Consider the following 27,870-nt stretch of genomic DNA (forward strand, 5'->3'; position numbering starts at 1 on the left):
TGATAATGTTCTGAATAATCAATAGAGATCCTTTTAATGTGTCATTTCACAGAAATGTATTCAGGTTAATGAGGTTAGCGGCGGTGGTCTTTGTTTTAGGCGCTGCGGCCCGCTTCTGCTATAAGATAAAACACTGTGGGGGAAACCTTGCAACCATAATGTTTCCTGTTGTTGCTACACAAATAAAGTCTTCCTCAGACTACCATAAGGGTTCTTATTGTGAATCAGTGATACATTCCTGAAGCCTTAGTCAACAACGTTAACAATTACCACTCCCTTTGTGTGAAATGCATAAAAATTGACTTTTATTTTTTTGTCAGCTGAGTTTTACATTGCAAAGAGGAATTGGCAGAAATAGAAATGACCACAGCCAGAAGCACTTGTCTTGTGCCCACATCACGGGTTCAACATATGGTTGTCTACTGCACAAGTATACTTACTTTGTGGACATTTGTAATATGAGAGGCGGGCATTACGTTAAAGAAATTAAGTATTTATATTTCTGATACCCGACATCAACAAGCTAGAGTAAAGCTTTATTTGGAGCAAGAACCCCTGCAATAACTAAATAATAAGGATTCAAATATGGAAACATTTGACCCAAGAATAGGAGAGACAGACTGAGAATATGACCAAACATTTGTTTCCATGTTTGGGGACTTGACAGGTTGGATAATTTGTGATATAGACACGACATCCAACATGAAGTATTCAGGTGTTGTAGGTCTGACAAAGCAGCCGAGAGAGAACAAAGTCTGCCAATAATTCATTATGTTGTGACTCTGCTGACATGAGTTCTGTGCACTCATAGTACAATATCAGCGTAGCTGTTTGGATTGTAAAGTGTTAAAGGAGAATGAGGAGCTCTCTCTCTCTCTCTCTCGCCCCCTCCCTCCCTCCCTCCAAAGGGGTAATGGGGGCAAAGATAATCCTGTGCTCAGTGTGGTGCCTCAGGGAGAGACCGCTTCAGTGCTAGTTCAGTCTCTGCTCGTGTTATGAAACACAACGCGTTTACGAAACTGGAAAGGGGAGAGTCCTCGCTCATTTACTGTCTGTGAGGGAAGCATCACATCCATTACAATGTAACTAATAGTCACTTAGGTAGGTCTGCAACTATCTGTTGTTATTTTAACAACCAAGGACTCCATCGAACTATTATTCCCACAATCAGACAAGAATACTTTAGATATGTTTTAAATGTTTTTTAAAATGTTATTTTTTTTTTAACTGTGGCTTGTTTTTACTTGAGCATGTTTAGCCAATGTCCTCCTACATTTATGTATCAACATCCCTTTAGGCGATGTTCGGCCGAATGATTTTGTTTATGATACAGCCTTTGTTGAAATCTCAACCTGAATTTTGGATGTTTATTTGTAGGTAGGACGTGACATTAAATCCACATCCTCCTAATTTGCATACACTAATAATCTGCGTCTCTGAGTGTTTTTTAATTTAGGCAAATCCCATCATGGATCTATTCAAATGAAACCGTTCCACCAATAAGCATTTCACACTGCATATTCAACTGGAATTTATATTTAGCCGACTGAAATCACAGCACACGAAATAACACAACTCTGGAATGCCGCGGTGGACGTTTGTAAACCCTTAAGTTAACGCGCAGAAACCAAAGAGGGAAATATGAGGCAGCCGCCATGAAACTGCCTCCCAGGCCCGGTCCCTCCTCCCAACCCGTTCCCCTCTCAAGGAATGAGTAACAGCAGCTGTCTAGCACTTCTTGCTCACTAGTGGGCTGCACCTGGTGGGTTTCGTGTGTGGGTAATTTTATGCTCGACTCGCAGTGGTGGAATATTAGGATCAGGCACAGTCGGTCTGTTGCGGTTCCTCGAATTACTCCCAATCAAACTGCCATTGAACTGGACACGGTGCCACCCTCGGTTCCAGTGGCCGCCCTGGGGCTGAGGTTGAGCAGTTGTACCATTTTTCTGGGATCGCCAAGTGGAAAAAAACAGGGCTGTGGCGTGTTATTTTGAGGAAAGCGCCGCTCTCATATGGGCCCATACAGATCCTGCAAGTAGCCATTAGCCTCAGACTTTCATATTCAGGATGCAGTCGTCAAAGAGAGCAAGTAGATGCTGCTAGTCTAAGGGTTAATGGTGTCTGTAGGTCAGAGCTCCAAAGGGCCACAACATGATTTACATGTCCCTCCAGGAATTTGTGATGCTGCTCGCAATAATCAAAATTCAATGGATCCCCGCAATATTTGTTAGCAATGTCGACGATGCGACTTCTCTGCAAGTCAAATCATAATGAAACAAATTTCATTAATCGGCACACTTTCCTGCATGAAATCCAATTTAAAAACCATCGTTACTGGTTTACATGAACTATAAACAATCCGCGACCTCAACAAACAAACAAACAGGAATCTAACGGAGAAATCATGACGTTTTTTCAGCAAACCAATACAGCTCTCTGGTAATTACAATGTTTAACTGAGGCTGCTGTAATTTGGCACTTTAGAAATTGAATTTCATACCGCTGCATATTGAAAATATATTGCTTTACTTATCTTTTTACGAGCACACTTTGACACGCCTCACTGTTAGGATAACATGAGTGAGATGGTACTGAAACAGTAGAGAACATATGGAGGTTCATGAGCATGTTTTTAATCTCTTATTCAATTATTTAAAGAGAGACATTAAACCAGCATTCCTCATCTGGTTTTCTGATAGTTTGTTGTATATTATGATTATCTGAAGATCCCCAGCTGCTCTTAAACACACAGACATGTATTATATATTATCATTATCTCTGTTCTCTAAACATTTTTCTTTTTATGGCCTTGCATGTCCCTTCTGTGGGAAAGACTTGCCAGTCCTGTGATAGAGAGACTAAACTGAACGTACTTCCTACACACGTTTGTTTTTATCTGGAGCGTAAGTTAGGTTCAAGTTTAGTTTCTATTTCTTTTTTGCTTATAAATGTCATAACTATTTTTTCAAATGCCTCTAATATTAAACATGTGTTATATTGTTTGTATAAGTTAAACAGGTCATAATTCCCTCTTTAATATCTATTTTATATTGCTGTGAACAACTCACCAAAAACTACATTTTACAAGATTAGCCTTCATTTGAACACATCATGATAGTGTTATAGTTTAGCTTTGTCCAATACTCATTTTTACTGAATAGAGCTTGAACGCAACTTAATGCAAACTCAATTGATTCGTTAATATTAGTTAATACTTGTGAGGGACCTCGTGCTAGCTGCAGACGAGCCAGTCGGCGACATGCATGGGAATAAATTACAATATAATAAATGTCTAAAGTTAGCTGTTCCAATTGCTTTTAGATTTGTTCCTCTGCGTCTTATTGTGGACTTGCAGTTGTGACTAATTGCGAGCGTTATGTCTTCTTCTCTCTCTTTGAACAACTTCTACACCCTGATATGTTTGTGTGTGTGTGTGTGTGTGTGTGTGTGTGGCTCTGACATTACTGTCTGGGCAGCTGTGTGTGCGACACAGAACTATCATTTGGCACGTGTGTAAATTTGACTGTCACCTGTGCATCTCCATTCAAAATAGGTCTACACTATTGCACAAACACACACTTTATCCTTTAGGCTACAAGTACTGTTTCAATAGAGCATTTTAATTTGCACAAGTTAACAGTAGCACCAGTGAAATCCTGTGACCTTTCAGTCTGGTTTTTAAGCTATTGCCTTTATGTATAAACAGTATTTAAAAGCTGTTCTGTGCTCTCATGTTGTGGTAGTGTTGTATGTGTCTACTCCTTTGAATGCGTGTTATAACACGTTCTTCAAGCCTGAAGTCTTTAATATAATTAATCCAAACTACGTCAGTTACTTATACCTGTAATTACTTATGTTATAATTGTCAACTGCGGCATTCTTTCTTCCTGTTGACCTTTACAGTTTGTGAAGGAGTGCCTTGGGGTTTTGGAGATCATCCTAAACGGCATCTTTTACTTTTTCATTGATAACACCTAGAAAACCAATTGGTAAAGATAGACTTCACTAGATAAATGGACCACAAAAATAGGACTCGGAAGTCCAAAATACTATTCAAAAGCTTTATATAATATCCCTTTGATTGCATGTTGTTGTTTTGTGTGTTATTAGAAATCGATTAAAAGTTAACGCTATTTATCATTCATAAGCCCTTCTATTTTGATTTCCATTGCTATGAAATGGAGTTCTTATTAAAAACCAGTCACCCATATTTAAACACACTAAAAAAGAGGCAGGCAGCGGATTAGCAGAGATTAGAAGTGGCTCTGTGGTAAGTGATTCACTCGACTCCGTTACGCAACACAGACGGCAGCACGTCAGAGGACATGACTCTTGTTTATGTGTCGGCTACAGCTGTGGACGGCGTTTTATTTATCCCTCCGATTAGCATAACTTTTCTTCTAGGAATGTGGTTTTCACATTCTGGAAAGCACGTAAGTGAGGATCGCCGAGGGCACACACAGCTCAGGGTGGATGATCAACGGGTGAAATATGGGTGTCATGTAACTGTGACAGGTAGGAGGTAAGTAGTGGTCCGATAATGTGCTCATGTACTCATACTTTCATACAACCACACCCGATTCTACTACGAGTTTATTTGTCGGTGAATAAATCCTACAGCTCCTCCAGACCCTCGAGGAGACCCAAGCTAAGTCCCCATGTCTTGCTTGTCAGCCAGCTGCTGATTTAAAGTGAAGGGGGGGGTTAGCTAGGAAATTAGCAACAATAACTCAAGCGCACTTAAGGTTAACATTCCTACTGCGAACTATATGTTTATATCAGGAAAACAAATAATTTAATGTTTTCAAAGTCACTGTTAGGTCTGTAATGGTATTATTAGCTTCTCATATCGGTACTCTGCGTCTACAAATACTCAAATTGAATGACTTGTCCTGTTGTTATTGGTGCATCCCTAGTATGACGGTGGACAGTAATTACAGGTTAGGGTGTGCTTGTGGTGGGGGATTGACGTGACGTGTCTAGACTCCTGTCTTGACATGTGCACTGGATCCATGACGGTGCAGTTTCCAACAAATTAGTCCCCCGAGTGCATCAAAACATCAAGCTGCTGGTGTGACGTTTTGTTGTGTAAAATGGGTATTTCCCCCCACTAAATCCGCCTCTGTCCATAATTCAAAACCTTGTGTATCAAATCTAGTCGGGAAGTGTTGTTTGGTGTGTTGTTTGTGTAAACAACACACGCATTTATGGCCATTAGCATTGCACACCCATGCACGCCCTCAAACTGTACACACACACATACTGTTGGACCCTCATACATAAATAGAAGCTCTGTGAGGCTGCTGCCATGAGGGGCAAACAGAGTCACTCGGGTTGCACGCTGCCGTACAGAAGAACATTTCAAAGCTGTTTGAATTATTAAGTAGTAGTGAGGAGGAAGTAGGTCAGCCCAGCAGACAAGTGCACTCCTCCATTTTATTTCCTGCTCCTCAGCATGGAGACGTGAATGTCAGGTGGGCTTCAAGAACCGAGCCAACGGGGAATAAAGAGAGAGAGAGAGAGAGAGAGAGAGACCTCGTGCATCAGAGACATGCTGTCACATTGTGTAGCCATTCAAAACGGTCTGTAGAGAGTTAATTTGGGCATCAATATTTAACTAATAATCAGTCACAGTGACAATGTTTGACTGTTTGTCATTCATGGACATGTTTGTGGGTTAATCAATGAAACCGCTTGTACAAGAGCTTTTTGACACCGTGTCTGAATGGATATTTCTACAACACCTTTAAACGAAATACACTCAAACTTCTCTAATGCATCAGTGCGAATAGTAACAGCCATAAAACAACTTCTGCGTAAGTAAGTGTTAAATTGCAACGGACACAACTCCTTGCCTTGTGAATCATATTCACCATAAAGGGACAATCTAAATATTGTAGTGCAGCTTCTGATGTTCTTGGCTACATCTTGCTAACTTGATTTCTCACGATGTGATTTAAGTTCGGAAAATATCTGCTTGAGGTTTGACTCGGCCTGGTCAGACGTAGTCCAGACCGTCAGGAAACTGTGGTGAAGGGCTTAATAGAGCATGTTTAGTTTGTTCCAGAAAGCCCTCTGACTTGCTTTTCAGCCTCGTGAATGAATGAGTTTCCCTATTTAGTGCAGTTTCACTTTTTGTTGTTGTTGCCTCTTGGAAGCAGAGTACATGCGTGTATCTCAGCTGTCACCTAGACGTTGGCTATAATCTTTGCTGTTCATCAAATATGTGCTCCATCTCGCTAATGCCCCAAAACTCCCATCGTTCTGTGCGTTCAGATTGTGGTCTAAATGCGTTTTGTATGTGTGAGAATCCCAGAGGAATCATTCGTTGGTCGAAACCTGTTTTTTTTTTATTTATTTTTTTAAGTTGGCAATCAAGACCAAGGACTGTGAAGTGCAGTCAGTGAAGGCCTCAGTTCTACACTGGCCAACGGGGCGGGGGAGGGGAGAGCCTTATGTAATTTTAACACAGTGTCGCTGAGGCGGGCCGGCAGCAGGGGAACAGGCAGGAAATCCAGTCGCTGCTTTGCTGTCCAGCCTGGACACAGCTGGACGAGCACATCTGGAGGTACAGGCCTACCAATCACTGGCCCCATTCATATCTCCTCCGTTTCCTGTGTTGAGACAATGCTAATGATGGATATGATCTGTTGAAAAATAGAAATATGCCATGTGATTTTTGCCTGACCAACATTTATTTATTCTTTTAGAATATGACACAAGTATCAGTTGATGATTCATGGCAGGAATATCTTTCTTTCTGTTGTCTTTAGGGGTATAATGATAGACAACATGTATAGTTAATACTTCCCTTTAGAGTTGTCATTTGCTTTATATTTGTTGGTTTTTTTATTTGATAAACCTGACCTTCAATTAGAAGAATTGTGTTCACGTCCTCCACCCAGTTACACTACCGCAGAGCAGCCGGCCCACACACAACTCCTATAACGGCTTACTTCTCTTGTTTTCATGTAACATTCACATTTTGGGACTTTTGTCCATCATCTGTGATACTCATCTGACCTGTAAAACATACACTCCCCATTTTGTTACAGTAAACTCGCCCCCGTTTGTAATCAAAAGTGATAGACTCTGCTATTGATCGGTGCTTCGGTAGCTAGGCCGGTGGTGCATGTGTTGGTTTAAAATATTGATGTTGATGCATTTTCAAAGTCAATGTCATTGATTACACTGAATAATTGCTGCAGCCCTAAGAAGACACACTACAACAAAAAACATCACATCTCAGCTGTTGTATATACTGTAGATCTGTAACAATCTCTTGTGTATTAGAAATCATATGATAGGTGTTTTTATGTTTTGTTGCATAAAATGATTTAAGTCTTTCAAAGCAAGTCTGATTCTGAATTAGATTTCTTTTCAATGCATACTGTAACGTACTAGTAAGCCTTCCCGCAGGCTATATTTGATCTAACCTGTTTTATACATTCATTATTAGGGCTGTGTATTGCCAAGCACCTCACGATGCAATACGTATCACAATACAATACACATTGCAATATATATATTCTTTTCAACATAACCTTTTTAAAATAGTACTAGTGTATTGACCATGTCTGCAAAACATGTAAAACTATATCCCACTCCTCAGATATGTGGTGTATCGTAATCGTAACGTACGACTCGTGGTATAGTCGTCTAACACGCGCGTCGGGGCTGCTTTCTCTGCAGGGGGAGTGATGTGTTGACACGTTTCTTCGTAAATACGGGGCGCTACACTGCTACATCCGTCATGTGTCGGGATCACATGGCGTCGCTTGACAGAATACGGCCGCTTGCTTGTGCGATGCCATGTTGGGGATATTTGCCGGAATCATGCGACAGGCCGGGAGGTCAGTGGCCTTAGCTTAGAAGGCAATAAGCAGCGTGACAACGTTAAAGCTATTCCAAATGAAGGGTGCATGTACTGCAGTTTATCATGTTGTTTATATCCCGATACTACTACTACTACTACTTCCGTTTTTAGTTTCACAATCACTTGTATTGTTTCTTCACTCCTCGCTCGGTGCAGCAGGTGTTTCTTTGCCCATCGCGCTGTCGTCAACATGATGGGTAGCGTGCTGTTCAGTGAGATTCAAAATGAAAGCTTTGACAGGCTGTGGTTTTAGGGAGATTGTCTCGCTTTCTGTCACACAAATTACAGCCGTGTCAAAGTTAACTGCGGGTGTTCACACTCGGTGTCTTCAGTAGCCGGCTGTGCGCTGTGACCGCTGATATCCTGTCTGAAAGTTGAGCAGCGGTAAAGGCAAAGATTAGCTCGGGGTGTCCTTTCTCTGTTTGGTGCTAATAGCGTAGCGTTAGCCACCTGCCTGCCAGGAGCTGCACTATGCATCAAGCTGGCACACACGGGGAATCGTTAGATCACCTGCTGCCTTTTATAGCCTCTCTCTGTCACCTGACATTTGATTTGACGTTCCTGTTTGTAACTCATTCTCTATTGTGCCTTTTTCCTCACTAATGGTTGGATTGGCAAAGCGAAATAAGAGGTTTGTACATTTTAGTGTGTTTTAAGGGTCCAGATATAAGCCTTTGTCCATCTTGTTTGCTTATGTTAGAGGTTAATCATGTACCCACAGTAAAATATCTTGCATTATGGACTCTGCATTGGTCACGTGTCGACTTCCCCTTTTTTAATGTCAGACCAGTAAAGGTGGATTCTGCTTTGTCAGCATGGTCCTGGATGTTATGGCTTGGCAGTGTAAAGGGCGTCGTACTCTGGTTTGGCAGATCTATGATCCGTGTTTTTCTTGCTGGGGTCCAACCGTTAATTTAAAGGTGTTGGAAATCACCTTCTCACTTTTCTCATTTATTGTTTGTTGCTCTGCAACTTCCTCCTCTTCACTTGGCTTGGTTTCGATTGAACCTAGTTTTTCTCTCGCCGTGCTGTTGACTACACATGTGACAAGAGGAATAGACCATTTAAAGGTACACATGTTTATAATGTAGGCTTTTATTGCACAGAAAGTAAACGGGACAAATATTATTGAGAAAGAAAAATGCAAATGAGTAACGGGGCGTTTCATGGTACCCAGGGTAAACATAGAAAACTACACAGATCATTTTGATTACACAAACAATGGGTGAGGTCAGGTCGGAGAAGGCTTAAGTGTTAAAGCTGTTTTCTTGAGAAACGCTGCTCACCACACAGATTAACCTTGTTTCTAAATCCTGACCTTTAAAAAACCTCTTGGGACCCCGATACTGAAGCTTCAGGGTATTAATTGCGGAATCTTTGTTGTTGTTGAATTAGGGTGAAGCTGGTTTCTCTACTGCCACATTTCTGCAGCTGAGTGTTGAAGCCAATGCAGACGTTCCTCAGAACCGTAGGTGACTTTATGAATGTTGATGGAAAAGACTTCCAGTTTCTCTAGAAACACCACCCATGCTGCAAGTAGAGATGAAGATCAATGGAAAATCTTCCAGAAAGCAAGTGTTTGCATGCAGATATAGAGTTTGAGAGCACTTCAGTGTAGGGCTAAGCGATGACGATGATACATTTGAGATTTATTTTCAATAAAGTTGTTTATAATCTTTTTTTCTCTACCTCCAAAAACACTGGACGAATACTCTTAACACTGGAAACTACACCATTTTTTTTTATGTCTACCCATTTCCCTATGTGAATGTAAAATCATGCATTTATGTAGATGTAGATGCAATGTCCACAACATATTTACTTGACTTTCACACGTCATGTCTTCTCCATAATGAATGCAAAAAGAGGGAAAAGGTAACAAAAACCTGTAAATAGAACATTATTTATTGAGATTAATACATATTTTGATTATCAGTATTGAGGGTGAGGGTGGGTGAGTGGAAGGGTAAGCGAGTGAGAGTCTCCTTGTCCGGGGCCTTTTGGTAATGAGGCTCCAGGGAGATAAATCCTTATGAGACCTGACAGGGTGCCACATTCCTGGGCTGAGAGTCCTAGCAGCCCCCCCCCCCCCCCTAAACTCGGCTCTCTAGGGCACTGCTTTATAGACTTCTGATGTTGTTCCCAGACCAAGCCTTATGCCCATTACAGTTCACTCATCTGCCTTTTCAAAACATCCCCATGCATTTGAGTGAAGCCATCGTCTCTTCTGGCTGTCGTAATAATTACAGAAGCACTTTTTCTGACGGCTAAATACCCTAATTTGTTTTTTTTTCTGCCTGTAAATACTGCCATAATATTTTATGGGCTTATGATTAACAGGAAGTTGTTGCGGTGTGTGTGTGTGTGAGGCCGAGGGTCCAAGCCATGCTATCGAGGCTCTTATCACATATTATGTTACAAGCTGTTGACTTCCTCTTACTACTGCTCTTAAAGCTCGACTGTCAAGCTACCGAGTGAGACTACACAGAGATCTGATTAACTGTTTATGTCAGCAGAATTAAACTTGTTTGAACTCAGCGTCCCGCTCTCCTTGGTGGGCTGGAAGCCGTCTGTGTGCTCCGTGCTCGTATTTTCACAGCCATTCCTAAAATGGAGAGGGAGGGAGGAAGGGGGGGGGGAGGATGAAATATTGGCTGAGGCCAACTCGGCTCTGTGCAGAAGACGAAAGCAAAAAGGAGAGGGGAGAAGAAAAGCCCGCTAGAGTGAGTTGACTGAGTTCATTCGCAGTGTTGGCAGCGAGCCACCGACTCGCCTGTGGGTGTCTGTAATGGTGCCATTGCATGTGTTTAGCCTCTCGTCTGGAAAGGCCCCATTCGCCTCAGAGTTTATGTCAAAAGCTCCCTCATTGTTTTGGCCCTCTCATCTTGATTCAGGTTTTTTTTTGTCCTCTGCAGAGCTTGTGACTGCCTTCAGACTTGTTTTTTCGTCCCTCTCGGGGGGGGGGGGGGGAATCTCTCTCTGACTGGTCATCAAAGAGAGGAGGATGGCTTATCTCACCCTCCCTTTGTCTTGCTGGCCTTTGTCTTTTTTTTTTTTCCTGCCTTTTTGCTGAGCATATTTGCATGCAATATCAATTAATGAATCCTCTTCATCTAGTATTTCACCAGCAGTGAGGTCTGCTTCAGCTCCTCCCTTTAGTATGTTGTGTTTATCCAGGTCTGTGTGCACCAGTTCCTTGAACGTTTTCACGCCACAGTTCAGACTACCTGCTGACACACAGACAAAGTCTCTGGCTGGTGTTAGGATTTCGGTAGTGTTTTCCTATCTCGTGGCCTCTCACGAGCCTGTGTTTACAGAGCTCCTCTGTTCCTTAAAGCCAGAGCCATGTTCAGCCTCTCGTAATGGAACCCGCTGCGTAATCAAGTGACTCTTTGTGTTTGTGACAGTGTGGCAGGAAGGAAGGGTAGATAGTGCCCCTCTCTGTACGGCAATAAGGAGTCAGGCAACGGAGACTGGCACACTGGCACACTACTACAGGTCACATTCATGATCACGTTCACGGTGCTATAAAAAGTCCTTGTTTACTACTAGTCGCAAAAGTCAATACTGTCCGGGTTGGGACTTTAGTGACCACTATGAGGAACTGTGGCCATCAGCGGAGGTAGCTGACCTGGCATCAGTACCGGTGAGTAACCGGGTCATGATTTCTGGAAAGAGACATTTCTGTTGAGTATTTCAAATGTAAGCAGAGTGCCATCATATTGGAGAGAAGGCACACATCTCTACGGCCGATATCTCCAAAACTAGGCAACTCGCTCAAAACAATCTAGATTGATAAATAGCACTACAGGTAAAAATATGTCATTTTATATTTTTGGGGTGAACCACAGGTTGTGGAGATAATATATTTTATGAGACAAAAGTACTACATGATGCCAATAAACTCTACAGTTACAAGCAGACTATTGTAATGTTATCAGGTCCAAACTGTCAACACATCATACTCCTGTGGATGGAGAGATGGTTCGAAAGTATGAAATTACCTATTAAATTGTCGTTTTTCTTCTTTCTATAAATAATGTTTTTGATAACGGAGATAAAAGCAGTGTAGGTCAGACACCAAAATGTGTTACATTTGAAATAATTCTGACCCCAAAAGAAGAAGAATTAAATGATTAAAATGAAAGTGTTTCATGAAGGGAAAGAATAAACATTTTTCTCTCAAGTTCCCTTTGATAGTGAATGTGTTTTCCAGGCCGGAAAAAGCACATGTGACCCGAGATCATTATTGATCAAGTGGGCTCTAAATATTTTGGGTAGCCATTTTGTCTTTGGGCCTTCTGCAGTCTCCTCAGTATAGTATAATAGTGCTAACCCTACCCTAAGATCGAGCTCTTTAGTGAAGTATGAATAGTTTCGCTAAAGCACCACACCTGTTATATTATTGTTCACTTCACAAAGAAACAGAAACCTGTTCCTATTTAAATCTCTACACATTTTGACAGAACTTCTCTCATGATAGAACAGTATATATATCACAGTATAGAGTGTTTTCTGCTAATTCAATGAGTAAATACTCTATATGAGATCACCACATGGTATGTCTATTTTTGTATACTCCGGTTTGAAAAAAACCTTCTTACAAAAACATCTATTTCTTTGACAACCCAAGCATGAAAGTCTTTTTTTTTAGATAATAAAGCACCTAGATTAAACATTTGATCTTGTAAGATCAATATATAAAGCTGTGGATACCCTGTTAATGATTAATTTATTAAATAAATAATAATGTGAAAGATACCAATTGAATATCTTACCACACATATCTTATCAACATTCCTTGTTATGGTTATTAACTAAACTAACAATTATTATTTCATCTGCATTAATTCTCAACAGATGTGAACAATTGCATTTAGTATTGAATCTCATTCATTGTCATCTACAACATTCAATGCTTGGACTTTTATTTGGGAATGTTGTCTCCTTGGTGGCGGCGGCTTTCTCTTTCAGTGTACAGAATTGTAGTTCTACTAGAATTCAGTGTACAGATTTGTAGTTCTCCTATAATTCAGTGTACAGATTTGTAGTTCTACTATAATTCAGTGTACAGATTTGTAGTTCTCCTATAATTCAGTGTACAGACTTGTAGTTCTCCTATAATTCAGTGTACAGACTTGTCGTACTCCTCGAGCACTTTGCTATCTTGTTCCATGTTGAGAACTTTTATCTTTGCCACCGTTGCTCTTGTGTGGCTCCCACAGTGCTGAAACATGAGCTATGAGAGCGAGTGAGCGGCGTCATTAGTCAGAGGTATCAAAGATATGGCAGGCGTCCTAATGTCTTTTTTGGCAGGAGTCACAGGGACACATGTCATGAGTACTAGTCCACCTACTACTACTAATGTCTCATAATGGTGCTGTAACCAGCTGACCGGAGACGTCGTCTCAAGATAGAATTTAAAATTCTTTCCCATTGAGGGTTTCAAGCTATTGTCATATGTCCACCTTGTTGCTCCTCAGCATCGTATCCAATGTTAACCATACAGTTGTGTGTTTTGCCATGTGTGCTGTAATCTGCACGGTCACTGTAATGGGATTATGGCCCTTTCTTCTTGCCTCTATTACTCCTACCTTCCTTCCTTTTCACTACCTATGTGCAGAATAAACCTCTAGCTTTTACAGAGGTGGTATGTTGGAGTGTGCTCCAGCTTGGTGCACGCCTGGTTTTACTTATATCTTCACTATTGGTCAATATAAGACACACTCCTTGTAGCTCTAGTTTGCGTAACGTTATCTGGAGTTCAAATCTTGTGCAGGAAGGGGTCTCCAACTTATTTGACAGCTAATTGGCAAATAATAATTTTGTGTCAGAAGAATGTCTGTTACATTTCTATCCAAATCAAATTCACAAAGTGACTTTTGTGTTATCAAATTTACTTCCATATTTTTTTAACCTTTTAGCGAGCTGCTCAGAAACCGGTAGCAAGCTACTTGTAGGAGACCCCCTGCTCTAGTGCCTGACTCTCATACCTACATCTCTATCTGTCATTGAGTTATTTATATTGCCTGTAAAGCCCCATTAAACTCTTGAGTATTTTTGGTTTACGGGCTGGCTGCTTGACTTGGCTGGTCTCTGTCTGTGAGCCCTCGGTGTGAGGACAGTGGGCCATTCAGTAAGCAGTGAAGGAGGGGTTCAGTCTAGCAGGTGCAGGGACTCTCGCTCCTTTACCGGGAGCGATGGAGGGGAGAGCAGCTGTGATGACATGCTGATATCCGGTGCAGACAGAGACACACACACACACACACTTTCAGCTCGCTACTCTGTAGGTGCTACTCTGTAGGTGCTAGCCAGAAAACATACAATTGTTTCCAAGAAACAGTGACGCATATTGCACAATGTTTTATGCATTGTGCTTTGCAGGTATGGAAGCGTCCAGGGCACTTCCACAGGGGTTGCTCATCTACAAATACTGTCTCATGTCCCATGTTTTTTTTTTTTTTTATCTCTACAGGTTGCTGGCAAAGCGAAACGTCCAATAATGCACGGCATCTGCTCTGCAGCCACACCCACTTCCTGCCTGTAGAGGAAGCGGCTGTGCCAGCATGTCCTCTCACCCCCAGTCTGTGCAGCCGGGCCGGAGGACGGTGGACACACGGCACCTGCCAAACCCGGCGAGTCTACCACTGCAGCTGCAACGGGCACACGCGGTAAGGGGCCTGGCAAACCATGTGTTTAATGGCACCACCTGTAGTGTAGTACCCTTTTTACTGGAGTTGAAGCTCTTGCTATGCCTGCTTGAATATTGGGTAAACAGGGCATTATTCTGAGCCACTGGAAAGGGCCTGACCTCAGGGGCCTCCGCTGGTGTTTCTCCCAACAGAAACATTCCCAGGTTGCAATGTTGTGCACACAGAGCTGTTCCCTCATTAGATGTTTGAGTTGACAGTCAAGGCTTTCCCAATTATTTCTGCCAAATTCTCCCTAATTATCGAGATTATGTTCCGATATGTATCATCAGGTGCAAAGCTGTCCGTGCTTCAAAGTTTCATTCAGTGACCTCCAGCGTTTGCGAGGCCTTTTTTGTTCTTGTATGGCGGGAGAAGCCAAGGCTTTACCCCCCCAGGACCTCCACAGCTGCACCTGTAGTTAATCCCACCACTCCCTCTTGTCATCAGGATGAGATGAGGGTTGACTAGCTGTGTCCCACAATCCTTTACAAGTTTACAGTAGCTGCATGGGTTACTTCATTCGTGTGACAAATGAATGGAAGAGGAGGGAGAAATAAGAGCTGGAGAGAAACTGACTGGATATTACAGAAGAAACGAGGCAGGGAATGGGAAGAAATGTTCTTTTTCATTAACTTGGGCTCTATTGCACCATGCTGACAACTTGTTGTTGTTTGCGTTCCAGGAAGTGGGACTGGTTGACTACCACTCCCATCATGCCAGGGACTACAGCTCCCACCTGGCCCAGCCCCATCGCCGTCGGCCCTCCTTACTGTCAGAGTTCCAGCCTGGCAATGAGAGGTAGGTGCACCGTGCTCATGTATACGGTTTATTCTCTCATAAGCAACATGTTGTCATTGTTTGAGATGGCACTTTGTTTAGATTCCTCGTGCTTTTAATTACATCAGGATTTTAAAATTACATACTTTACTAGCTGCTGTTTGTTGTATAAATTCATTTGTGCAGGAGTATTTACAGTGCAAACATAGCATCATGTCACGTAAACAATATATGCCAGCCTAACATAATTTGTAGAACTTAAACTAAAATATTGCACCATGATGATATTAATCTTATTCAACATCCTCTTCTGCTGGGGATTATAGATGACGTGACATTTTTAGTCTAATACATTTTGTTCAGAGGCTAGTTGCATATCATGGTGTTGGCTGTCCATGTCAGACTCTATACCATTCACATGAAAATGTTAGTGCTGCCTCTTTAATTTACTTGTCCTAGTTGAGTCTTGACGCCTAAGGGACAAAGCGTCATGCATGCTGCGTTTTTCTGCAGTATTATTCTGCTCAAACCTCTGCCTGTTAACCCTCCCCTTGTGTAATCCTCACGTAATTGGCATCCGCAAGGCGTTCCTCCATAATGTTGTGTTAAACGGCTCTGCAGGGCAATGGAGCTTGCAGAGTTTAGCCATCTTCTATGGCCCAACAGTAAGTCAGGCAGAGCATTGTATGTATAGCACTATCCCTCTGGAGACTCTGGTCTTGTATCTACCAGTTGTTTATTATTTATATAGCCATGCTTTTTTTTTTTTTTTTTTGAGGATGAGTCTTGATGAGTTCTTGTGAATAATTTATGTGCATGCCATTCATTTTGCATGTTACACAGAGGATAAGTCACAATTTCTTTCTCCTCACTTGATTGTCAAGGCAGATTTTCTTGCATATCTTAAAACATGCAAAAAAAGAACATGATTTTATTGATTTCTTTCCTAGAAATCAGCTGGCAGATATTTGTTACATGCACCGTATGTCTGATGTGGAGTGACGGCCGTCTTTCTAAATATGTCAGATAATTAGTGTACCCCTAGCCTCTGGAACGAAAAGGCGTTATGGCAGCAGACAGCAGATGGTAGAATGACTCTGTCGCAGTGTGTGGCCGTTGCGTGTTGTGTCTGCGTCTTTAAGTATCAATCAGATGGGATTATGGTCTTCAATGTAAAGGCCAGAGCTGTGTGTCGGTCCCGTTTAACGGTCAGCATAGCCTAGCCCACAGGGTGGCAATGCTGGGTCATGGGTTGATGCAGAAATAAACACCACGCTGTTCAACTGCTACCCACCAGCTCCTGATTTGCTGACACCCTTCATTCAATCACTGGTGCTTTGGCAGTCACACTCGGTGTACAGACGGATGCCTTGTGAGACTTCTACTTTTCAGTAGATAAAAAAACAACCATCATATCAGAAGGGGGGGACTAGCAGTTAGCCCACGTTTCTTTGTGGAGACTGAAATACAACGCTGGTCTTGCTGGCAGGCGTCTGTGGGTGGGGAGTCCTTTTCAGTTGAATATATCAGGCCTTCAGCATTCCTTTTTAGAGGGCTTAAAACCCAGTCTGAAGCCCTCATTCTACCTTCTCATTCAGAGTCTGAATAGCGTAACTCTGGCCTTGGCAATCCTTCAGTCTATGCACACCCTGCCTCCATTTGTAGCAAGCTGAGGGCTGTTCACATTCTGACAGATAATGTAGGCACTAACATGGCCTTGGAAGCTGAACTAGGACGACATTATCTCTTTCTCAGTGTGATAGATCTGTGTGTCCTTCATCTCCTCTTTAATTGTCTTGGACTGAAGACGAGGTGGAAATGTGCGAGTTCAGTTGCTGCTCCAAATGTACCCTAATTACAGGTCAGCATAATCATTGCTGAGCCACGGTGCTGGTTGTTTGTTTCATCCTCCTCTTTACTCCAGGCGATATCTCAGTGACTCCGCCTCCTCCCATCTGTCTGAGATCAGCCAGGCTACTTGAGGAAGGGAGTGAATACGTTTTTAGAGCAAGCACAACAAGACAGAGAAACCACTTAACAGGGTTTATTTTTCTGCCCACAACAGTGAGTAGGCTGGAAACAAATCTGGTGCAATAATGCAAAATGAGTATGACACGTATCTGTGAGCTTTGATTAATGTAGTCGATGTGTATTAAAGTATTCTGAGGCTTCTGTTCAGACCGAGTCTTTTCAAATATGCGTACAAGTGGTCCTCAATAGCTATTACCGTTTTAGGATTTTAGTAACCCCTTTGCATGTTTACTGACATAGCTATGTACGTCTGTTGTCCTCTTTACACCTATGTTTTTGTGAGTCTCAGTTCTGAATCACTCAAAAGCGAATTATGATCCAGCTAGGAATTGATTGCTTTCATTTATTCCAGTGTCAAGCATTTAGCAGTTGTAAACATCCCTCTCTCCTGCTTTTTTTTTTTTTTGGCCATTTGTTAACGTGGTTTTTGCTCAGCAATATGAAGAGAAAAGTTGAGGGCTTTTTTTTTTTAGACTCCACCCATTCCCCCCCCTCTTTCTGTGCACGTACCCGGTTTCATTCATCCCAGCTGTGGTGCAGTTCTCTCTCTGTTAGCCGTCCCTGCATCGCGCACAGCTGTGGAGCCGCGAACAGATCGGGCAGCCGCTCAAACGCCACGCTGCTTTCACAATAACAGGCCGCTGCTATCAACACACATGATCTCTGTTCCCTGTTGTAATGGGGCCCAAACCAGTAAAGATAGTAATGGAGCTGTTGTGGGGGTGTTGTGCTGTGTTGCTCCCCCACCACCACCACCTCTACACACATCTCTTTCTCGCATCCTCCAGACAAATCCTCCCCAGGGATCAGATTATTCTGCACGCTCACAAGAAGGAGAGGGGTAAAGAAAGAGGGGGGGGGGGGAGGGTGAAGAGAAGGGGGGGGGGGGGGGGGGGGGGGGGGGCTAGAGCTTGATGATGGGATTATGTAAGTGCCAACCCTCTATGGAGATGAGGAAGTGTGCGACTGAATGAGTGAGAAAAATGTGTTTGGGGGGGGGGGGGGGGGGTCGTGAGGGGTCGCCGCAGCAGCCACACACCATCTGGGTATTAATTTTGGCACCCTATTTTTTGAGGTACTGTTTAGATAAACATCCATGACATCTTTTAACATGCAGATTTACCCCTGCATATTACGTAAGCGGCGTGACATGTCTCCCTTGTATAAAGCTCTGCTGTAGTCCGAGGATGGTTCCCGTTCGTTACCCCCACTAAGGCAGAGACATGCGCCGTGCTCTCTGGTACATAAAGAAACCACACACTAGGCCATTGTGGGCCTGGACCAGCAATTATGGTTGTGTTTTCCCTCTTCTCTTCAGAAGCCACATCCATTATGACACTGGCAGCAAAGTCACCGACGCTCTGGCATCTGCCTCCGGGGCAGACGTGAGAAAACGGTCCCCTCAGAAAGAACAGAGAGACATTTACAAGTGGGCTAATAAAATGTCCCTAAATCTTAAGTAGCCAGTGCAGTTAACATTCAGAAGCGGCCATTTGACGACACACCAAGGGTCAATTTTACTGGTGCGCTGTAGCATGTTGCTAACCCCAATGATGAACACATGCAGAATGCGGTTTCTACTCGCGTCACACATGCAGTAAATCATGAGCAGATCACATTACAGTATGGTGCGTCCCCCTCCTGGTGGCTGCATTCCCAGCCAGCCAGATCAGTTTCTAGTTTTAGGGTACAGTATAGGGAGCGTCATAGCTCTGACTGCAAATCTAAACAAATTACTTTTGTGTGTGTAAGTGTGTGTGTGGCCATCGACTGCCCAGCAATGCCTGCAAAACCCCCACACAAGAGCAGCTCCACCATATGCTGCTAGATTGAAAACTATTAGATTCTAGTGTTACAGTGAGTCACCATTTCCAATTTCCTTGCTTCCCGTTCTTTCCACTACCGAGTGACCCATTACATGTTCCCATTTTGCAGGAAAAAATGGTCTTTAGTGATTACTTTACGATGATTCTGTCTGAACCAAATCAAGCCAGCAGGCAGCGGTAAAAATGTAGGTCAGCCTGATCTCCGACGGTAACCGTCTCCTTGTGCTTTAGTACAAATGTGTCTTTGTGTGGTTAAATGTAGCCTGTAATAATGGGATGTGATTAGGCCATCGTGTTTGAACAAAACCTGCACCAAGCCTCGCCTCTTGTTCAGGAGACAGTGTTTCCTATTAATTACCTAGACCCCGCGGCCCGCCACAGTTTCATAACGAATCGAAGATATTGTTACACTTCTCAAAGGGCGAGGTACGTGCAGTCTGCCCGGGGATTTCAACTTGGTGGTTTACGGACGGCCACTCGGTGTGGGGGATGCGTAATAACCACTATATCTTTATTGTAGCTCATAGTAGTGAGCTGTACTCATCATATTTTCTGTACCAGGTTATGTGCACAGCTCAAATGTTATGTGCACTGTGGTATTTCGAGCCCTGCAATTATTACTTGTGTAAGCTTTGAAAGTATGTTTTCTAATACTGAGGTCTGGTCTAGTATTTCAGGCAAAAGATCACGACAGTCAAACTTTACACATCGTCCTGATCTGTCGTTGGTTCTTCTTTGTGATTCGTCTGTCCCGCCAACATTAAATTTAACTCTGCTTTCACCTGTTTAAGTTGTAACTCCATGCTAACTTTGGTTTGCCTGTTGGCATGATCATTTATGGATTATAACATGCTGATATGTACCATGTTAAGATTACACTTGTTGACATGTTAGCTTTCATTTTAAAGTACAGCTGGAACTAATAGGAATTTTGTCAATAGTAGCAAACGTTGCTCATCCAAAAGTCATCAAAGTTATTAGAGTTCATCTTCTGACTTACACGAATGTGTGAAATTGCAATTCAGAGAATCATCCGCAATGCTGATTTAGCTAAAAACCTGATGAAAGTACACCCCTATAGCGAGGAAGGTACTCTTCTTTGTATTTGTAACAATTTTCTTTCCTCGGCTTCTACATTATAAACGTATCACCAGCTCTATGTTGATAACGGCTGCCTGTCGCTCACTGTTCGTTGAAGCGCTTCGGTAGCTTTCCGTACGTTTCTCTAATCTGCTACGTTTGTACTTTGCAGAGGGCAAGAACAGCATATCCGCTATGAACACATGTACCTGCCGGAGCACAGCGGCCAATCGGAGGTGGAGTATGCGGAGATCAAACGGCCTCGTCTAGAGATGGGACCAGAGTCTCTGATGAGGCCTTCATCCCACCGGCCACAGCTGCCTCTGGGAGCGGCTGAGGATATGGCAAAGGTCAGTAGTCACTATAGAAATACAGTTTATGATGGTGAATTACAGCTTGGTGGTCATGGAATCGGTATTTGACTTTGCTACGCATAACAAGTCAATCAAGTATGAATTGTATGTATTTTTAAGGTGATAATAATGGGCTGAGTGTATATACTGTATGTATGTTTTTGAATTAATACTTCTTTATTTTCCATGAAACATACACTTCACATTCAACAAAACAGGCACACCTAAACAAAACACATAAACACATAACAAAACTGCTCAAAAGTTAAAATGACATGAATGAGCCCCAAATTTCATCCAAAGTGTATTTCCTGTTGACTATATATGTACGTTTCTCCATAGCCACACAGTGCAACACGCTATCAACCCAACACTGCTTGCTTGCTCTATTAACAGATTTTCATGAAAGCAATTTTATGTTTAGCTTCAGACAAAAAGACAAAATATAGAATTAATACTGTAATGTCAGTTTTGTGCCAGTATCTTGGGAAATCACCGTTTTTGCCTTCAGGAATTGGACTTTTACAACAAGATTTTAGGATGTTATGATTCATAATTTATATAAGGTGACCTCTCTCTGAAATATTATGGCTTTTTTTAAAAATTAAACCTGTCAGCCTCCTTCAGAGCCACAAAGGGTTTTATTAGACATGCCACACCAGAAAGAGATCCTGCAGTGCAGGAGCTGGAGCTCTGTGAGCAGCAGTGGAAAGACTATAACGGAGCTGTGAAACAGCAATTAATAAATAATAGAGCTGACCTAGATTTCAAAAGACTGAGGGTGAAACTGTGTGAACTGCACATCAAAACGACTTGCTTGCAGTGTAGAGAGCTGCTGATGGGGAGGTGTTCCTGCCATCACACACAGCACTTCAAACTGCCCTGGGAGGCAGACAGCCAAGGAATGGTAAATAGATACACCAAAGATGGAGGGTACAGGAAATAAAAACCCAGAACATTGACTCTTAAGCTAGCAGGGAAATATTCAGGAATGCCAGTAATTCCCCCGCAAAGCACAGACTGCCGTAAACCCATTATATAAGTCGTGGCCGATGCAATCGCTGCACGGAACGAGTGCACGAAATGATAGTGGATGGAGGGAAAGATGTGACTGAAAACAATGAAATGGGAGACTGTAGAGAGGCACAGATGGAGGTGAAGGGGGGAAAAGGGAGGAGTAAAAGACAAAGACCAACAAGAAAAGAGGAAGCATGCCAGTAGTATCAGACAACGCTGACGCCTGAAGCATGGACAGCGAGTCAGAGGAGGAGAAAAATGTTGGTACTGTGCCCAACATTGTGCAGTTATCCTGATTATGTAGTTAATAAAAAAAGAATAAGATCAGATTAGAATGAGTTGGAGTGTCCTTTTTTTTTAAACACTGGTGCTCTCAAACTTTCCATGAATGTGACTCTTGCCTTATATGGCTCAAAGAATGAGCAGCGCTATTGGTGATATTTATACTGTTGTGGAAGTCCACATGTGACAAACCTGACTCGTAGCCCATTCAGACCAAAAGCCAGACCAATGAATCGTCTGGGCTGACATAGTCGGGATTAGTTTATCGCAGATAAATTGGTATCGGGCTATCGTCATTTAAAGCAGTTTTTTGATGCGTCGTTGTACTTAGCTGCCTTGTCGTACACAGATCAATGCAGGAGAAATAGCAGGACTTTACAGACCTTTCGAGAGTCTCGTCAAAAAAAACTAACTGTGATGAAAGTGGAGACGGGTAATGAAAAACGGAGGGCGGCGCGACTCCCGTCTCTTAGCTCGGGTGCTGACTGTCAATGAAGTCAGCCAAACTACTTTTGAACCAGACGCATCTTCTGTTCTGCTGAAAAACGCTGTCAGCGGGAGGGACGATCTTTGGTGCAGAATTGTATAAACGAACAACGACCAGGACGCACACGTCTGCTTTCTCCGACTGCCTGAGAAATCTGATGTTTTCACGTCACAGATGATGAACAAAGGAATTAAAACTTGGGTCCTTCAAGTAAAACATGAGACTAATGCAGGCAACCAGAGAATTACCCTGTGACAGCTGGAGTAACTGAATTGGTTGTATTTTGTATTTTATAGATGTTTTGACTGGTGTAGATAGAGGGCCTTGCTGTATGTCACATGGCTATACAGTATCAATACAATATTGTATGTTCAATATTTCTCGTCATAATATCAGCAGCTCCGTATCTGCACTGATGACCTTACTGGCACACCTTTCACCAGAGCGTAGATCAGCAGTGACGTGTCATATGTCACCAAAACAACTCAACTACTGTGTATTGGAGTAATTTAAGAAGGCTTAAGCCACATTCTTGTAGATGATGTGTGAATGTTACTTGTTTCAAATGCAAATAAACTATTCTATAAAAAGTATTATATTTACCTTATTTAGTTGTAATAGGAAACCTGTCATTATTTATAAGACACACCTGTTTGAGTTCCTTCACTTTTTATTTGTATCCAATTACTTGAATTGTTTTCAAAATAAAGGTTTTTAATTTATGAAAATAATCAATAGTTGCTGGCCATGATTTAAGACCACACCCATTGAGCAGCAGGAATCCACAATTCTGCCGTCCTCGACCAAAGAAATCATTAGTCCTCCAACACTAGATTTGTTGATTTAATGGAAAGATCATGTCGATGTTCATGCAAAAGCGCCACATTACATCTTGTTTACCAGAGATGTGCTCGTAAATTCATGGGAATAAGTGATTAAGAAAGAAAAAAGAATAACAAATTACGAATCGACTGAAGAAATCTTATTCCACTCGGGCCAAAATGACCGATCAGCTGACTAATTGACTCAGAGGGGGGCAGCCCTGACATTTAGGAACTAGACATAGAACTGATGTTCATAATCAGTCTTTAGCTCAAGGAACTGAACATTAAAAGGCCAGCAGCAACATCAAGTCTGCTAAAGTTAACAATGTTAGCACGGCCGTCCACACAACTTGCAACAGTTTTAATTTAGCTTTAAATGTCAAACTTCTAGCAACCTTGCCCAGACCATACAGCCTTATTGAGACCAGTTTCACTCCATATTGCATTTTTATTTTCTGTACTTCAAATTATTTCCCTTTTTATGATGTCATTCGGCTTTTAAACTTAAGCAAATCGTACCTCAGTAGTCTCTGTTTCAGTTGCTTTCAACACCTGAAAACAGGACGTCTATGGCTTTATTCAACTGTTTTCTAGAGTGCATACGCTACAGACTACGGGAATCAGTCACACAGACTAGTACTTACTAAACAGAACACATCTACGCAGACGCGCTACAAAACCTAGAGGTAACCTAAAACAAACCTGCTACATGCACAGCCCCAGACATCATGCAGTGGAATGTTCTAGATGTGACCGAGGTCGCCGAGGGCATATAAGATATAAGCTGTGCTGGGCCGAATGCTTAGCTATCAGCCTGTGACTCTTTCACGCTGTGTCACAGGTGTAGTAGCTGTTGATGTGCTGCGGTACTGTTGACGGGAACGGAGGACGGCGTAGGGCACAACACCAGAAGGCCGACCGTCAAATCCCTCCTGCTTAAACACACATTTGCACACACTGAACTGTCCTTGAGTTTGCAACAGTAAAAAGAAAATGCCCTTACCAATAGCAACTGCAGGAATGAAAGGAATTTTTTTTTTTAAAGTTATATGTCAGTTGAGTTTTTGTGATTAATTGGCTTTGGCAATGTGGGCTTCTTGATCTAGGACAGCCCCTCAGCATCTTCTGGCGCTGACATTTCCAATCACAGCAGGTCTGCGGGGCCACAATGCGGCCCGCCTCGTCCAGATTAGCTCGCTTACATAACCTTCATTTCAGACCTTTTTAAAAATAACCCAAGCTGGATCACACATGCAATCATTTCACGGAGGCTAGAACTCAAGAATGCTGACCAGCGTGCAGAAAGTAGGATCACTGATCAGGAAAATATCCGGCCCCCGCACAACATGTGGGCCCTCTTTCACCGTGTGTGTGTGTGTGTGTGTGTGTGTGTGTGTGTGTGTGTGTGTGTGTGTGTGTGTGTGTGTGTGGGTGTGTGGGTGTGTGTGTGTGTGGGTGTGTGTGGGTGTGTGTGTGTGTGTGTGTGTTACATAAACAGGTGCGTGTAGCCGCAGCTCCATTTCCACTCCTGCCTTGCATCCGAACGGATTACTGAGAATTGGCTTAAAGCATGAGCTGCCAGATTATGAAAAAATAAATATTATGTAGGCTGGGCTTTTTAGAGGCAGGACACTCAAAGTGTCCACGGTAAACCCTTCATGCTCCCCAGGTAGAACATTTTGCACATTTTAAGTTCAGTACATCAATCTGGTTCACTTTAAGAGCAACATTAAGACGCAAGAATTGTGCTTTTGTAAACAAGTGGTGGGACGTAACCAAGTACATTTAGGCTGCTCAGGTACTGTTCTTATAGTGTACAACTATAGTGTATTATTAGGTAGTAAATAGCCTAATCATTATGTATATTTAAAGTAGTTCAAATTGGCTCCACCTTTACCAGCTGCAGTGGTTTGATGAATCTTTTCTCTCTACCGTCATCAGTACAGCTGCTCAGCTGTTGAGCCGCACTGTGTGTATGGCTGATATGTACCTCCTGATTTTAATCTACACACATGTTCCACCCTTCAGATCCACACACACACACACACACACACACACACACACACACACACACACACACACACACACACACACACACACACACACACACACACACACACACACACACACACACACACACACACACACACACACACACACACACACACACATCCTCAAAAGTATTTCACATTTCAAACCGAGTCTCTAAAACAGCCAGCTGCCAGAGCTCTTGTGCATAATCCTGCCAAGAAAGGCTGTGAGCTCATATTCATTAGTGTGGTCTAGTGACTACGCTGGCCCTCATGACCCAGAAGACTTCATTACTGGCCTGTGTTACCGTCCCACAGGATACACAGACTGTTTGATTGCATGACATGAAGGTTACTTTACAATAAATCATCCAGAGGATGACACAGGGATGTTTTAACGGGATGGTGAGAAGTGCGGTTAATTTGTCCGAGATGGTCAGGACAAATCGAGAGCTTCTTTATTCTCGGTTGTTTGTCAGATACGTTACACTAATCTGCTTTATTTAGATTTATCCAACAATCTTATAGACATGTCTCACCATATGAAATTTCCTTTTGGCATATTCCTCTCTGCATTCTTCCCGCTCACTTCCGAGTTTAACAACATGAACTTATTGTTTGACTTTTGCTCGAGTGTAAAATTGATCATAAAATTCTGAACGTATTTTACGTCTAAGCATGTCCCTTTTCTGTTTGTTGTGCTTCTGCAGGAACGTGGAGGTGGAATGGGGAAGCTGGAGCCCATCTCCCCGGTCAGCCCGGTCCACATGGACCCTGACTTGGATCTGGTGCCGGCTCGCTTCTCCAAGGAGGAGCTGATCCAGAACATGGACCGCGTAGACCGGGAGATCACCATGGTGGAGCAGCAGATCTGCAAGCTTCGGAAAAAACAGGTCTGCACACCTATGGATCCGGGTCATAACTCTGAGATTATATTGGCTTGTGTTGTGTTTAGAAATTGCAGACTGATGCTATCAAGTGTTCCTGCGTAACTCCCTCATTTTTAGAAGGATTTCTGCTTCCTTGTGGAGATATTCTGCTGTAGAACCTGTTGATAGTTGTAGCACTAGATGGATGTGTTGGTAAGAGCATATGCACCAGAAAGGGCTTTGCAAACTAGATTACAAAATACAAGTTTCTCTAGTAACCGATTGTGTGTATATTCTTTTATTTACTGTGTAATAACAAAGCAGTAGTCTCAACAAGGATGGGTTTTCCAGTGCATTTAGTCTCATAGATTTCCCGAGTACTGCTTGGCATGGAGCTTTTAGAAGATGATTTAGGTACAAATCAAACGTTCTTTGAAGAAGAGGTGATGTGTAACAGTGAAGAAAGTCGAGTAGCAGGCGCCACTTTGTGATGTCATTCGTGTGCATTCTGCACATAAGCGGGCACATATGCGGGCACACCTAAAAGCACTATGAAGTACCTTTTTAATCCGGCATACATGTAGATGTCTGACTCTTTGCCAATGCTGGTGTCCTTGTTGAATTTTCTTGGTGGCAGCGTCGGGCTTGTTGTGAAGTGTTCATGTGTGGCTTCTCCAGTGTGGCTTCCCCTGCCAGGCTGCAGTTGGCATCCGTGTAATAAAGTCTCAAACAGACTTGGCTGTGTTGTAATCGCTGCATTCGAGGTCTGTAGCTGTTTCTTGCTCAATGTGCCACCATTCTGTACACGCACTCCTCCAGGCAGCTGCATTCCTTTTTTCTTTTTCCTCCCCCTTCTCTTTGGCTTTTTATTTAGGAGAAAAGTAGGTTAAAAATATAGAGGGCTATAAATACCACTTTCCCTGAGGGAGGAGGATTATGGCGGAGGTTTTGTGACTGCTAAACCACTCGCATCCCTGCCACACTGTCTCCCTCTTGGCTGCCTGCCATGTTTAGTAGAGAAACTGTATGTTAAGTTCTTTCTTTTCCACCCGACTCCCTCCTCGATGCAGTTATGTTTAAATTATGTTAATTTATTCATTTAAAACAAAGACATTTTCTTTGAAAAGTAGCATTAGGTGAATGTATTGATGTGGTGTTTTCAGGCCCACTGATTATTTATTAACAGACACACTTTAATGAGTATTTATTAATACACTAATAGTGTAGACACAGCATTAACCCTTTACCCTCCCCATGATAACATTACATTGATAATAACAATGACTGTACCCCACAACAACAACAACAGATGCTATTTGCAGTAAAGGAATACAGACACAATTATCTAAGTAGATGATCAGCGTACATGTTACTTATAGTAAAAAACTGTGTTTTTTTTTTTGTTTTGTTTTTACTTGCAAGTACTCAGCTAGTGGAGAATGGCCTCCAAATAACATACATAAAAGTGTTTTAAAGGAGAAAACTGCAACCTTTGTTAATAGAAAGGACTTGGTATATAATTGATCTGAGTTCTTTACCAAATTGCAAAAGGAACCAAAACAAAGCTGACTCTCGGATTCCACCGTTAGGGTTGCAACTTGTGAATGATCGAGAGACTAAACTCTAAATACACATGCTGTGTTTTTATGGATATATATATATATATTTTTTTTTTTACAGTCCGGCTCTTTTCAAGCATTAAAACATCTGGACTAATTAAGTGGCA

The 27,870-nt window shown here is 42.4% G+C and overlaps 1 protein-coding gene across 6 annotated transcripts in view; it reads left to right on the forward strand.

Annotated features, from left to right (window-relative positions):
* ncor2 (nuclear receptor corepressor 2) overlaps window positions 1-27,870 on the forward strand; it is a 74,575-nt gene that overhangs the window by 2,690 nt on the left and 44,015 nt on the right. For all 6 annotated transcript variants that reach the window (XM_079162000.1, XM_079162004.1, XM_079162002.1 and 3 more), the window contains exons 2-5: window positions 14,352-14,547; window positions 15,251-15,366; window positions 20,455-20,632; window positions 25,986-26,168. In XM_079162000.1, coding sequence (XP_079018126.1) covers window positions 14,443-14,547; window positions 15,251-15,366; window positions 20,455-20,632; window positions 25,986-26,168 — 582 coding nt within the window. In that variant the 5' untranslated portion in view covers window positions 14,352-14,442. The remainder of the gene's footprint in view (window positions 1-14,351; window positions 14,548-15,250; window positions 15,367-20,454; window positions 20,633-25,985; window positions 26,169-27,870) is intronic.

This window comes from Pholis gunnellus (assembly GCF_910591455.1).
Source record: "Pholis gunnellus genome assembly, chromosome: 6".
Lineage (NCBI taxonomy): Eukaryota > Metazoa > Chordata > Actinopteri > Perciformes > Pholidae > Pholis > Pholis gunnellus.